General features: G+C 42.1%; 1 protein-coding gene across 1 annotated transcript in view; it reads left to right on the forward strand.

Annotated features, from left to right (window-relative positions):
- The window catches only part of LOC149428913 (netrin-4-like), a 15389-nt gene extending 7006 nt beyond the window's left edge, over window positions 1–8383 (forward strand). The window contains exons 2-3 of the mRNA XM_089666947.1: window positions 2094–2264; window positions 6702–8383. Coding sequence (XP_089523073.1) covers window positions 2094–2264; window positions 6702–6838 — 308 coding nt within the window. The 3' untranslated portion in view covers window positions 6839–8383. The remainder of the gene's footprint in view (window positions 1–2093; window positions 2265–6701) is intronic.
- The last annotated feature ends 7174 nt before the right edge of the window (window positions 8384–15557 follow it).

Raw genomic sequence — 15557 nt, forward strand, 5'->3', positions numbered from 1 at the left:
AGAATTTTATAAGAAAAACACTTTAAAGACTTTCAGGGCATTTTCATTTATGTAGCAAAAAAAAAAAAAAAACCCCAGCGGTGAATAAATACCACCAAAATAAAGTTTTATCTGTCTCAAAAAATGCTAAAAAATTCATACGGATACAGTGTTGCATGACCGCGCAATTGTCATTCAAAGTGTGATAGCGCTGAAAGCTGAAAATTGGCCTGGACAGGAAGGGGGGGAAAGTGTCTGGACATGAAGTAGTTAAAAATGTCCCCGAAAAAATGCAGCATCTCAAAAAAGCACATTTGTGAACATGTCCCATAGGAATCCATGTTACATGGACTGTAGGGAGTTTCTGCAAAAAGCACTAAAAAACGCATACAGTGGGGATGGAAAGTTTGGGCACCCCAGCTAAAAATTTGTATTAATGTGCATAAAGAAGCCAAGGAAAGATGGAAAAATCTCCAAAAGGCATCAAATTACAGATTAGACATTCTTATAATATGTCAACAAAAGTTAGATTTTATTTCCATCATTTACACTTTCAAAATAACAGAAAACAAAAAAATGGCGTCTGCAAAAGTTTGGGCCCCCCCTGCAGAATTTATAGCATGGACTGCCCCCTTTGGCAAGTATCACAGCTTGTAAACGCTTTTTGTAGCCAGCCAAGAGTCTTTCCATTCTTGTTTGAGGTATCTTTGCCCATTCTTCCTTACAAAAGTCTTCCAGTTCTTTGAGATTTCTGGGCTGTCTGTCACGCACGGCTCTTTTCAGGTCTATCCATAGATTTTCAATTATGTTGAGGTCAGGAGATTGTGAAGGCCATGGCAAAACCTTCAGTTTACGCCTCTTGATGTAATCCCCCGTGGATTTCGAGGTGTGTTTAGGATCATTATCCATTTGTAGAAGCCATCCTCTCTTTAACTTCAGCTTTTTCACAGATGGCATCGAGTTACCATCCAAAATTTGCTGAAATTTTATTGAATCCATTTTTCCTTCTACTCGTGAGATGTTCCCTGTGCCACTGGCTGCAACACAACCCCAAAGCATGATTGATCCAACCCCATGCTTCACAGTTGGACAGAGGTTCTTTTCATTAAATTCTGTGCCCCTTCTTCTCCAAACGTACCTTTGCTCATTCCGGCCAAAAAGTTCAATTGTAACCTCATCGGTCCACAGAACTTGTTTCCAAAATGCATCAGGCTTGTCTATATGTTCATTTGCAAAGTTCAAGCGATGATTTTTGTGGTGAGGACGTAGAAGAGGTTTTCTTCTGATGACTCTTCCATGAAGACCAGATTTGTACAAGTATCTCTTTATAGTGGAATAGTGACCACAACTCCAGTGTCTGCCAGATCTTTCTGGAGGGATCGTGCAGTCAAACGTGGGTTTTGAATTGTTTTTCTCACAATCCTGCGAGCTGTTCTGTCTGATATTTTTCTTGGTGTTCCAGATCTTGCTTTAACTTCCACTGTTCCTGATGACTGCCATTTCTTAATTACATTCCGAACAGAGGATACTGACATCTGAAAACGCTTTGCTATCTTCTTATAGCCTTCTCCAGCTTTGTGAGCGTCAACTATTTTCAGTTTCAGTTTTCTAGACAACTGCTTAGAAGAAGCCATGGTGCTGATTGTTGGGGCAAGGTCAGATGAGTCGGGGCATTTAAAACCTTTGAGATTGACATCACCTGGTCTTCCCAGACGATGATTGAGAACAATCCATGACACTGGCAGGTCTCAGCTTGGCAAAGGGGGCAGTGCATGCTATAAATTCTGCAGGGGGCCCAAACTTTTGCAGACGCCATTTTTTTGTTTTCTGTTATTTTGAAAGTGTAAATGATAAAGATAAAATCCAACTTTTGTTGACATATTATAAGAATGTCTAATCTGTAATTTGATGCCTTTTGGAGATTTTTCCATCTTTCCTTGGCTTCTTTATGCACATTAATACAAATTTTTAGCTGGGGTGCCCAAACTTTCCATCCCCACTGTAGGTGTGAATGGCGTGAAGTCTCTCACTGCTCATCCCTCCCGGGGTCGCCCCCGACTCCGATCTGAGCGGTGATGTCTGATGAGTCTTTATGTCTTTGTGTCGTTCATCAGTGATAAAAGCTCGGATCCTGTCCGCTCACGACAAAGGCACCCACGCGGAGGTGGTGGTGAAGGTCCGGAAGGTTCTGAAATCTGGCAAAGTCAAAATTGGACGAAACAACCGGAGCATCTATCCGGAATCGTGGACTAACCGTGGCTGCACCTGCCCCATCCTTAACCCAGGTACGCTCTCCAGGATCCGCACCCAACATGCAGCATCTGACCTAGACAGATCTCCACGTTGTCACCCGAACTGGAAGTCACCCTTCAGCTCCTCCCCTCCAGTCTTGCACAGGTGTACCGGCTCCTCCCCTCCAATCTTGCACAGGTGTACCGGCTCCTCCCCTCCAATCTTGCACAGGTGTACCGGCTCCTCCCCTCCAATCTTGCACAGGCGTACCGGCTCCTCCCCTCCAGTCTTGCACAGGTGTACCGGCTCCTCCCCTCCAGTCTTGCACAGGTGTACAAGCTCCTCCCCTCCAGTCTTGCACAGGTGTACCGGCTCCTCCCCATCAGTCTTGCACAGGTGTACCGGCTCCTCCCCTCCAGTCTTGCACAGGTGTACCGGCTCCACCCCTTCAGTCTTGCACATGTGTACCGGCTCCTCCCCATCAGTCTTGCACAGGTGTACCGGCTCCTCCCCTTCAGTCTTGCACAGGTGTACCGGCTCCTCCCCTCCAGTCTTGCACAGGTGTACAGGCTCCTCCCCTCCAGTCTTGCACAGGTGTACAGGCTCCTCCCCTCCAGTCTTGCACAGGTGTACAGGCTCCTCCCCTCCAGTCTTGCACAGGTGTACCGGCTCCTCTCCTGAACTGAAATGGCTTCCTCTGATATCACTGCACACTGGGAGCTTCTCACAATGTGCATTAGAAGCTGCAGCAAGTCAGATAGAGCTCCGCCTCATTTCCTAGCTGGAGGACATCCAGCATCATCTGGCTATTTCTTCCCCAGCCTAACAGTCCCTGTCCCCACCCCTTTCATTCATTGGATTTCAGTTCATTCAAAAGACAAAATAATCAGTGCATAAGACAGAATGGCCCAGATCAGCTCTTACCCCTGGGCAGTAGACATGTGTCGTTCATTTTGTTCCAAATTTGGACAAATGTTTCATTATTCGGAAATTCTGATGTATTACATTTACAATAGTAACGAATCTGAAATAACAAAATGAAATTCAGACGAAATTTGACTCAAATTCAATTTGAATTTGACTTGAATTCAAAAATGAAAAGAATAGAACATAAACAAATAGATTAGAATAGAAAAACAATAGAATAGAATACAATATAAAGGAATAGAATAGATTAGAATAAAAAGAATAGAATAGAAAATTATAGAAAAGGAATAGAATACAATGTAAAAGAATAGATTATAATAGAAATGAATAGAAAAGAATAGAAAAATAATAGAATAGAATACAATATAAAATAATAGATAATAGAAATGAATAGAAAAGAATAGAAAAACAATGGAATAGAATACAATATAACATAATAGAATAGATTAGAATAGAAAAGCAATAGAATAGAATACAATATAAAAGAATAGATTATAATAGAAAAAGAATAGAAAAAATAGAATCGAATACAATATAAAATAGATTATAATAGAAATGAATAGAAAAGAATAGAAAAATAATAGAATACAATATAAAATAATAGAATAGATTAGAATAGAAAAGCAATAGAATAGAATACAATATAAAAGAATAGATTATAATAGAAATAAATAGAATAGAAAAGGATAGGTTAGAAATTAAAAGAATGGAGTAGAAAAGAAAAGAATAGAAAAAACAATAGAACAGAATAAAATAGAAGGAATAAAACCGCCTTCCAAAATTTTAATTTTGAATAGAATAAATTTGAATCTGAATAGAATAAATCTGAATAGATTGAATACAATCAAAAAGAAAAACATAGAAAATAAGAAATAGAATAGAAAAAAATAATAGAACAAAATATAACTGTCTTCCGAAATTTGAATTTATAATACAATAAATTAGAATAGAAAAGAATAGAATAGAAAAAAAACACTAGAATAAAATAGAAAGTTTATAACATCTTCTGAAATTTGAATTTCGAAAAGAATAAATTTGAATAGAATAGAAAAATCCATAGAATAGATTCAATAGAATAGAATAACATAGAATAAAGCTGCCTTCTGAAATTGGAAATTTAAATAGGATAAATTTGAATCTGAATAGATTAAAATAGAATAAAAAAGAATAGAATAGAAAATAAGAGAATAGAAAAAAACAAGAGAATAAAATAGAATATAACCGTCTTCCGAAATTCGTATTTCGAATAGAATAAATTAGAATAAAAAAAACACTAGAGTAGAATAAAAGAGAAAAAATATAACATCTTTTGAAATTTGAATTTTGAAAAGAATACATTTGAATAGAATAGAAAAACCCATAGAATAGACTCAATAGAATAGAATATAACCGTCTTCCGAAATTCGTACTTCGAATAGAATAAATTTGAATGCTGGTTTGAATTTTCCAAATTCGGTCGAATTCGAAAATGAATCATTGAAACTAAACAAAACGATTTCCGAAAATAAATTAAACGAATTTAATGAAAACGAAATGATTTAAATAGCATTCAAATGAAACCAAAACACATTTTGTTCGTTCTGCACATGTCTAGCGGCCATGGGTCGTGCCACACAGCGTGCCGCCAGCCTCATCCGGCCTTCAGAGGGTCTGGAGTGGGAACCTCGCAGTGAATTCCAGGTTTCTCTGCCGACAGACACAGCGCCCCCTCTGTTCGCAGACGTCTGTGCCGCGCGGGGGAGCAGATCACTCGCTTCTGTCTCTTGTCCAAAACGTTCGTTCTACGAGCGGAGCCGAATGAATCGTTCACGAGACGGAAGCTGGCAGCGCGGCCCTTTCATCTCCCCGGGATCAAAGGCAACGCGCCTCTAAGACTGGTCCGCGGCATCGGATTGGCTGTACCTGCCCGTGGCCTGCAAAGCAAGATGGGATACGGGTCGGGACTGCAGGGGGTTCGTCTGGTTAAATAGTTCTGCTTTTGGCATCTCCTGCAAAGATCAGCTAAACCCACAACAGTACAATCAGTCTGTAGATGCAGAGACGCATGCTTGTTATACTCACTGTGGAGCCTAAGGGGTTAATCCTCTGCATTGTGTAAAAAGGCTGTTTGATCCGGTCTTCTCTGATCCTCCCCTTCTTCTACTGTCCCCAATCCATTTGCTGATAGTACAGAGCTCTAGGAGTCACTGTGTACATGCTCAGTTTGTTGTGTATGGCTAGAGAGGTTTTTTTTTCTCTTTGGGAGAGTGCGTGTGATCAGCACAGGTCAGGGGTTCTGCATCCTACTAGAGCAGAATGAAAACTCCTCCTACAAGCTTTAACCAGTGCTCAGCTGGACACTGATAGAAGTCACAAGACTGCTATATACTGCTGATGAGAAAAGGGATTTAGCAGTTTATATTTACTAAAATATTTGTATTTCCACCTTGTGTGTACTGAGGGAGACCAGATATAGTGAATGCGGGGTCCGGGGAGACCAGATATAATGAATGCGGGGTCCGGGGAGAGCGGATATAGCGAATGCGGGGTCCGGAGAGAGCTGGTATAGTGAATGCGGGGTCCGGGGAGAGCGGATATAGTGAATGCGGGGTACGGGGAGAGCGGATATAGTGAATGCGGGGTCCGGGGGAGAGCGGAAATAGTGAATGCGGGGTCCGGGGGAGAGCGGATATAGTGAATGCAGGGTCCGGGGAGAGCGGATATAGTGAATGCGGGGTCCGGGGAGACCGGATATAGTGAATGCGGGGTCCGGGGAGACCGGATATAGCGAATGCGGGGTCCGGAGAGAGCTGGTATAGTGAATGCGGGGTCCGGGGAGAGCGATATAGTGAATGCGGGGTACGGGGAGAGCGGATATAGTGAATGCGGGGTCCGGGGGAGAGCGGAAATAGTGAATGCGGGGTCCGGGGGAGAGCGGATATAGTGAATGCGGGGTCCGGGGAGAGCGGATATAGTGAATGCGGGGGTCCGGGGAGAGCGGATATAGTGAATGCGGGGGTCCGGGGAGAGCGGATATAGTGAATGCGGGGGTCCGGGGAGAGCGGATATAGTGAATGCGGGGGTCCGGGGAGAGCGGATATAGTGAATGCGGGGGTCCGGGGAGACCGGATATAGTGAATGCGGGGTCCGGGGAGAGCGGATATAGCGAATGCGGGGTCCGGGGAGAGCGGATATAGTGAATGCGGGGTCTGGAGAGAGCGGATATAGTGAATGCGGGGTCCGGGGAGAGCGGATATAGCGAATGCGGGGTCCGGGGAGACCGAATATAGTGAATGCGGGGTCCGGGGAGACCAGATTATAGTATATATATATATATATAATATATAGATATACCAGGAGGAGCTGGAACACACAAAGATAGGAGGGAACCTTGGAAAGTCCTAACCCGGGATTAACGGCAGGGATATCTCACTGTTGGGAGCATCCAAGAAGTCAGGGGCTGGCAGAATCTGCCTATAATTAAAGTATAATTTTTGGACGGATTGGCCCTTTTCAGAAATGGGGACATTGACAAGGAAAGCACAATCTTCAGCTGGTTAAGTAACACTTTATCTCATTTTTAGGCACGGACTACTTGATTGCCGGACCAGAAGACAGTCGAACCAACAAATTGATTGTCAACATGAACAGCCTGGTCAAGCCCTGGAAGGCGGTTTTGGCAAAACAAGCCGTTGATTTTATCCGGTCGGGCTGCAAGTAGTTAATGACCCTTCTGAGGGGGAGATGGAAGTATCTTCTCTTCTCTTGGCACTTGACTTTAGAAGGATGTCTTGCACAAGCCCAACTTCGGCAGTAGCGTAGCCTTCCCTCCAAGAAGGAAACTGCGCAGTCTCCACTGGCAAGCTTTGCGTGTCTTGGATAGACAAGCTTTTCAATAGACACCTGTTTCACATGGCTTGAAATTTCAGTACATGGTCTGTGGAGAACCAGAAGACTGTTTTTTTTTTTTATGTTCCTGTAGCCAATGATGTCAGGTGCTTTCTGGAAAAGTGCTGGAGGATGTTTTCTTTGTTATCCTGGCATGTTTTGTACCTTGAATTTTCCAAAAAGTCTAACATTTCACATAAAAGAGTTTACAGATCTTCCAATTAGGAGGAGATCCAAGGACGTTCTAATAGTAGGTCCACCAATCAAAAGGAAATCCAAGGACGTTCTTATAAGTCCACCAATCAAGACGAGATTCAAGGATGTTCTTCTAATAGGCCCACCAATTAAGAGAAGATCCAATAACGTTCTTATAGAGGTCCACCAATCAAAAGGAGATCCAAGAACATTCTTGTAAGTCCACCAATCAAGACAAGATCCAAGGATGTCTCTGTAATAGGTCCACCAAACAAGAGAAGATCTGAGAATGTTCTTATTGTAAGTACACCAATCAAAAGGAGATCCAGAAACATTCTTATAAGTTGACCAATCAAGATGAGATCCAAAGATGTGTTTATAATAGGTCCGTCAATCAAGAGAAGATCTGAGAACGCTCTTATAGTAGGTCCATCAATCAAAAGGAGATCCAAAAACGTTCTTGTAAGTCCACCAATCAAGACGAGATCCAAGGATGTGTCTATAATAGGTCTGCCAATCAAAAGAAGATCTGAGAACATTCTTATAGTAGATCCACCAATCAAAAAGAGATCTAAAAACGTTCTTATAGGTCCACCAATCAAGACAAGATCCAAGTATGTGTTTATAATAGGTCTGCCAATCAAGAGAAGATCTGACAATGTTCTTATAGTAGGTCCACCAATCAAAAGGAGAGCCAAAAACGTTCTTATAGGTCCACCAATCAAGACAAGATCCAAGTATGTGTTTATAATAGGTCTGCCAATCAAGAGAAGATCTGAGAATGTTCTTATAGTAGGTCCACCAATCAAAAGGAGATCCAAGCACATTCTAATGAATAGGTTCACCAATCAAGACCAGATCCAAGAATGTTCTTATAATTGGCCCACCAATAAAGAGGAAATCCAAGGGACGATCTTATAACAGGTTCACCAATCAAACGGAAATCCAAGGACATTCTAATACCACGTTGGCCAATCAAGAGACAATTCAAGGGACGTTCTTAGTATAGGTACAAGAGGAACCAAAATCACATTGAAATGGAAAGGACGGTCATCAATTAAAATGGCGACACATTGAATTTATATTTTATCTTGCCTTTGGCTTCTCGCAGTTGAACGCACCGCCAAAGTAATGTCCAGCTTTTCCTGAACTGCTTTGTAAATAAAGGTTATGTGTAACCTAATGACCTGCTGGGATAATGGGTAATATGACATAAAGAGGACCTGTCTCCCTCAAACCGTGATGACGAATGGTCATAGGTGATGCCAACACGGCCTTGAATGGCTGCTGCAACACCAATGAGACCACATTCATAGGAAAAAGAAAAAAGGGGGGTGGTGGTTTAATTCAGACAACAGCAAAATTAAAGGGTCAGTTCAATTAAAGGTGAAGTCGTTCACAACACCCTCCCCCACGGCTTGCAGCCTCCACATCATGTACCATTTATGACCGTCATCTTCTGCTGCCTTCCAGCTGGTATAAAAGTCTGACGCTACACAGCAGCAGGGGGCTCAGAATTTGAACTACAAGAGCTCATTGGTCAGCGTTGGTCATGTGACCACATTGACTGATGAAAATTGTTTTGAGGCCCATTTCTTCTGGGGCAGGCATCCAGGAAAAAGTTCTCATTGGTCAGCACGGTCATGTGGTCATTTTTTTTACAAAGAATAGGTTCCAGACAAAAAAATTTTGGCACCGTTATACTGGCTGGAGAGAGCAGCAGGATCCTATAAGGTACCTGCGGCTGGGATCGGAAGGGTGGGGAGCAGGGGCGGACTGACAACTTATGGGGCCCCCAGGCAATAGGGGATCATGGGGCCCCTGTGCCCTCGCCCACACTCAAGCCAAACCAAAAAAAGCCTATGAAAGGTACCAAGGGCATCTCATGGGGCCCCCTACTGACCCCGGGCCCTCAGGCAGTGCCCAAGTGCTCGAATGGTGCCTGGTGGGGAGGGTCTTGGTGGTCCACCTTTTCGTTTTTGCGGAAAGGTGAACTAATCTTTTAAGGCAGCCTAGCATTAGATATCTTTTTCAAGTTAACCCCTCGCCCTCCAGAGGCTTTTACCCCCCCCCCCCCCCGACCAGGCCATTTTTTGCGTTACTTTAGCTGACAATTGCGCGGTCATGCAATGCTGCACCCACATGAAATTTACGTCCTTTTTTTCCTCCACAAATTGAGTTTTTTTTCGGTGGTATTTGATCGCCTGTGCGGTTTTTATTTTTTTGCACTATAAAAAAAAAAAGTGACAATTTTGAGTAAAAACAATATTTTTAACTTCTTGCTATTAAACATGTCCAGTAAAAAAATTTAATAAGTCAAATTTCATCATAAATTTAGGCCAAAATGTATTCAATGACATACCTTTGCTAAAAAAACAAAAATGCCAATACATGTAAATTAACCACTTCCCATCCGGCCCATGTATATAAATGGCCGGATGGTGGCAGTGCAGGGGTGGGTAGCCATTTATAACCGTCCTCCCCGCCCCTGCTTGTGCGCGCTCCCTGGGAGCGCACAGCACCGCGATCCAGTCCTCCGAACACAGTGGAACACTGATCGTTGTACAGGACCTCTGTGTGCGGTCCCGATTATGTGATCACTGATTGGCCAATCAGTGATCACATGAATAGTAGTAAGCAAGATGTCACTTCCTGACATCATTGCTTACTACGTGTGAAATCAGAGATCACATGGTACAAGGCTGTTGTGAATAGCCCTGTACCACGTGACAAGCTGTGACCAATCACAGCTCTCACAGCATTTCCCAATGGATGCAAGAATGCAGCCAGAGAGGAGAGAAATGGTTGCTTTTACAGCCTTTATGGGTGTAAAAGCAATCAGTGTTAAAAAAAAAAATCTTCATCACCCCCACAAGTAGTACAGTGTCACCATAGTGACACTGTACTGCTAGGGTGACAGTATGTAAAAAAAAAAAAAACATATAAAAAAATAAATTTTTTAAATTATAATTTTTGGTTATAAACTGTTTTTTTTTACTAAAAAGATAGCTGAATAAATTTTGGCCAAAATTTATGAAGAAAGATTATTTGCAAAATTTTATAAGAAAAACTTTTGTTTTTCAAAATTTTGGACTTTTTAATTTATATAGCAAAAAAAATAAAAATCCCAGCGGTGAATAAATACCACCAAAATAAATTTTTATCTGTCTAAAAAAAATGCTAAAAAATTCATATGGGTAGTGTTGCATGACCGCGCAATTGTCATTCAAAGTGTGATAGCGCTGAAAGCTGAAAATTGGCCTGGGGGGGAAGGGGTGGAAAGCGTCCAGACTGGAAGGGGGGGGGGGGGGGGTGAAAGCGTCCGGACTGGAAGGGGGGGGGGGGGTGAAAGCGTCCGGACTGGAAGGGGGGGTGAAAGCGTCCGGACTGGAAGGGGGGGTGAAAGCGTCCGGACTGGAAGGGGGGGGAAGCGTCCGGACTGGAAGGGGGGGAAGCGTCCGGACTGGAAGGGGGGGGGGGGAAGCGTCTGGACTGGAAGGGGGTGAAAGTGTCCGGACTGGAGGGGGGGGGGGGAAAGTGTCTGGACTGGGAGGGGGGAAAGTGTCTGGACTGGAAGGGGGGTGAAAGTGTCTGGACTGGAAGGAAGGGGGTGAAAGTGTCCGGACTGGAAGGGGGGGGGGGAAGTGTCTGGACTGGAAGGGGGGGGGGGAAAGTGTCCGGACTGGAAGGGGGGGTGAAAGTGTCTGGACTGGAAGGGGGGGTGAAAGTGTCTGGACTGGAAGGGGGGGTGAAAGTGTCTGGACTGGAAGGGGGGGAAAGTGTCCGGACTGGAAGGGGTTAAAAGGACACGTGACTTAAAAAATGCACCAAAAACATTTTCAGGCCCTTGTTTTCCATTGATTTCAATGAGAAGAGGCACCAAACATGCCCCAAAGATGCTGCAAGCAGGCGTTTTACACCGCAATGCCTCAGTGTGAAATCATACATATACAGTCACATACATAGATGTACATTCACATACATAGATGTACAGTCACATAGATATACATTCACATACATACATATACAGTCACATACATAGATATACATTCACATACACACATACAGTATACATTCACATACACATACATAGATATACATTCACATACATACATATACATTCACATACATACATATACAGTCACATACATAGATATACATTCACATACATAGATGTACAGTCACATACATAGATATACATTCACATACATAGATGTACATTCACATACATAGATGTACATTCACATACATACATATACAGTCACATACATACATATACAGTCACATACATACATATACATTCACATACATAGATATACATTCACATACATAGATATACATTCACATACATACATATACAGTCACATACATAGATGTACAGTCACATACATAGATATACATTCACATACATAGATGTACAGTCACATACATAGATATACATTCACATACATACATATACAGTCACATACATAGATATACATTCACATACATAGATGTACAGTCACATACATACATATACAGTCACATACATAGATGTACATTCACATACATACATATACATTCACATACATAGATATACATTCACATACATAGATATACATTCACATACATAGATATACATTCACATACATAGGGAAGCACTTTTCTTGAGCTTTTCAGGTGCTTTTTATTAAACGCAAAAACTGCTCTGTGTGAAAGTAGCCGAAGGTTAGCTTTATTGACAGAATGTCTCAAATTTGTACCAAAACTGGAATTTTCTTTTTTCTATTCTATTCTATTCTATTTACTCTATTCTTTTCAAGAATAGTCTATTCTGTTTTATTCTATTCTTTTTGAATTTCGGAAGATGGCTTTGTTCTTTCTATTGTATTCTATTCTAAATGCAAATTTCAACATTTTAATTTTGGAAGCCAGCTACTGTATATTCTATTTTATTCTATGCTATTTTGTTCTACTCAGTTATATATTTTTTCTATTCTTGTATTCACTATTTATTTCTAGTCTATTCTGTTTTAAACTATTCTATTTTACTTTATTCTATTTTGATTCTTTTCAAAATTTTCTATTCTGTTCTTTTTTCGAAATTCGAAAAATGGCAATATTCTATTTTATTCTATTCAAAATTCTTGAGATGGCTATATTCTATTTTATTATATTCTGGGTTTTTTTCTATTCAATTTTACTCTATTCTTTTCAGTCCTATTCTATTTTACACTATTATTTCTTTTCTATTCTTTTCAAAATGTGATTTTCGGAAGACGGCTATATTCTTTCTATTTTATTCTATTCTTTTATTTTCTATTCTGTTCTTTTCTATTCCTTTCTCTTCTATTTCATCATATTCTTTTCTATGTCTTTATTTTCTATTCTATTCTTTTATTTCCTATTTTTTTTCTCTGTTATTCTTTTGTTATCTATTCTTTTCTGTTTTATTTGAATTTCGGAAGTCGGCTCTATTCTAACACTAACACACAGTCTTTGAAGGAAATCAGCAATAGTCAGCACTATGTTTACATTTCGAATTTGATTTCCAATTCATTTTCAAGTTCGTTTCAAAACGTGATTCAAATTTGATTCTAATTCGGATAATTCGTTATTTTGGGTGAAATTTTGTTACAATATTCCGATTCGTTTCAAGTCATTACTATTGTAATTCGGATACATCCAAATCTCTGAATAATGAACATTTAGTCTACATTTCGACTCGGAACAAACCGAACCGCACATGTCTGATGGGCTGCTGGCATGCAGTTCCAAGGAGGATGCCCATGCAGCATAAAGCAGCTCAGAACAGGGGATGGGTCTCGGAGTCCTGACCTCATCTGACGCGGACCTCTTCTGACGCATATAATGACTTTCTTTTCCGCTCACGTACTCCATTTTCAAAATACGACAGTGGAGACCCCCTGGGACTTTGGAGGCGGAACCACACCTATGATTTGTCTGAATGGCAAATTGACAATTTTTATTTTTAAAAATAAGACATACAAATAAAGGACCTCAATGTCCTGGGAGGAAAGTGACATCATTGGTTTTTAAAAGGTAACCTACACATAGAACTCCATGTCGTACAATAATATGTATACCCCGCAGTACAGAGATACACCCAAAGGATGCCTATAGTGATGGGCCAAGGTCAGCTTGGGGTGAAACCTCAGAGATCCCAGCATGTTTCAGAAGATGATTTTCTTCTTCAGGGGAAAGCATGGGTGTAGATCCAGGGGACTCTGAACTTTCTAAACTAAGGGCCAGTTTACTGTCCTTCAGACTTTAGGGGGCCGGACTGTGGCCAGTGGGGGTACAAAATGTCTTGATGTCAGTGGGAGTAAGCAATGCCCCATTTTTTGGTATTGGGGAAGAATAGTGCCCTATTACTGGCGTTTAGTAGAGGGAATAGTGTCCCATCATTTGTGTCAGTGGGAGGAATAGTGCATCATTGGTGTCAGTAGGAGGAATAGTGCCCCATCATTGGTGTCAGTGGGAGGAATAGTGCCCCAGCATTGGTGTCAGTGGGAGGAATATTGTCCCATCATTGGTGTCAGTGGGAGGAATAGTGCATCATTGGTGTCAGTGGGAGGAATATTGTCCCATCATTGGTGTCAGTGGGAGGAATAGTGTCCATCATTGGTGTCAGTGGGAGGAATAGTGTCCCATCATTGTGTCAGTGGGAGGAATATTGTCCCATCATTGGTGTCAGTGGAGGAATAGTGCCCCATTATTGGTAACAGTGGAAGGATTAGTGCCCTATTACTGGTGTTAGTAGGGGGAATAGTGTTCCATCATTGGTATCAGTGGGAGGAATAGTGCCCCATCATTGGTGTCAGTGGGAGGAATAGTGCCCCATCATTGGTGTCTGTGGGAGGAATAGTGTCCCATCATTGGTGTCTGTGGGAGGAATAGTGCCCCATCATTGGTGTCTGTGGGAGGAATAGTGTCCCATCATTGGTGTCTGTGGGAGGAATAGTGTCCCATCATTGTGTCAGTGGGAAGAATAGTGCTCCATCAATGGTATCAGTGGGAAGAATAGTGCTCCATCAATGGTGTCAGTGGAAGGAATAGTGACCCATCATTGGTGTCAGTGGAAGGAATAGTGACCCATCATTGGTGTCAGTGGAAGGAATAGTGCCCTATTAGTGCCATTAGTAGGGGGAATAGTGCCCCATCATTGGTGTCAGTGGAAGGAATAGTGCTCTATTACTGGTGTTCGTAGGGGGAATAGTACCCCATCAATAGTGTCAGTGGAAGGAATAGTGCCCCATCATTGGTGTCAGTGGAAGGAATTGTGCCCTATTACTGGTGTCAGTGGAAGGAATTGTGCCCTATTACTGGTGTCAGTGGAAGGAATAGAGCCCCAGTCATTGGTGTCAGTGGAATGAATAGTGCCCTATTAGTGCCATTAGTAGGGGGAATAGTGCCCCATCATTGGTGTCAGTGGAAGGAATTGTGCCCTATTACTGGTGTCAGTGGAAGGAATAGAGCCCCATCATTGGTGTCAGTGGAAGGAATAGTGCCCTATTAGTGCCATTAGTAGGGGGAATAGTGCCCCATCATTGGTGTCAGAGAAAGCAATAGTGCCCCATTGCCAATATCAGTAGCTGGAACTATGCCCCACTGTTGCTGTCAGTGGGAGAAATAATGCCCCAAGGGCCAGATAAAAGCAAGCAAGAGGGCACATATGGCCCCTTGGCCACAGTTTGGAGACCCCTGGTATAGATAGTTGAGTATGTGTATGAAGTAATACATTAAAAGCATGAATGGGTTAATGGAGCGGATATTCACCTCCATCCACAAGGGTCAGCCTATGGGCACTATGGGACCCAACAGACAACCACAAGAACTTCCCACGGGGTCACCATATTGGTAGGCGTTTGGTCAATTCCTTGGATATGGACAAGACATCAATAGTCACACAGATCTGATCCAGCAAAAAGGCCGCACTATAGCCTTTGGGTGTATCTCTGTACTACGGGGTGTACATATTATTGTGCCGTAGTTGTATGTTATCTTTTTGAAGAACAATTATGTCATTTTCCTCCCAGGACATTGAGGTCCTTTACTTATGTCTTATTTCTAAAATAAAAGTTGTCAATTTGCCTTTTAGACAAATCATAGGTGCGGTTCTGCCTTCAAAGTCCCAGGGGGGGGTCGCCATTGTTGTATTTTGTAGCTTACAATCACCAGCCACTTTATTAGGTCCACCTTGCTAGTCCCCGGTTGGACCCCTTTTGCCTTCATTCTTCATGGCATGGATTCAACAAGGTGCTGGAAACATTCCTCAGAGATTCTGGTCCATAGTGACATGATAGCATCACGCCGTTGCTGCAGATTTGTCGGCTGCACATCTATGATGCGATTCT

The sequence above is a fragment of the Staurois parvus genome, unplaced genomic scaffold, assembly GCF_062004578.1.
Source record: "Staurois parvus isolate SC_StPar_1 unplaced genomic scaffold, SC_StPar_1.0 ptg002925l, whole genome shotgun sequence".
Taxonomy (NCBI): Eukaryota; Metazoa; Chordata; class Amphibia; order Anura; family Ranidae; genus Staurois; species Staurois parvus.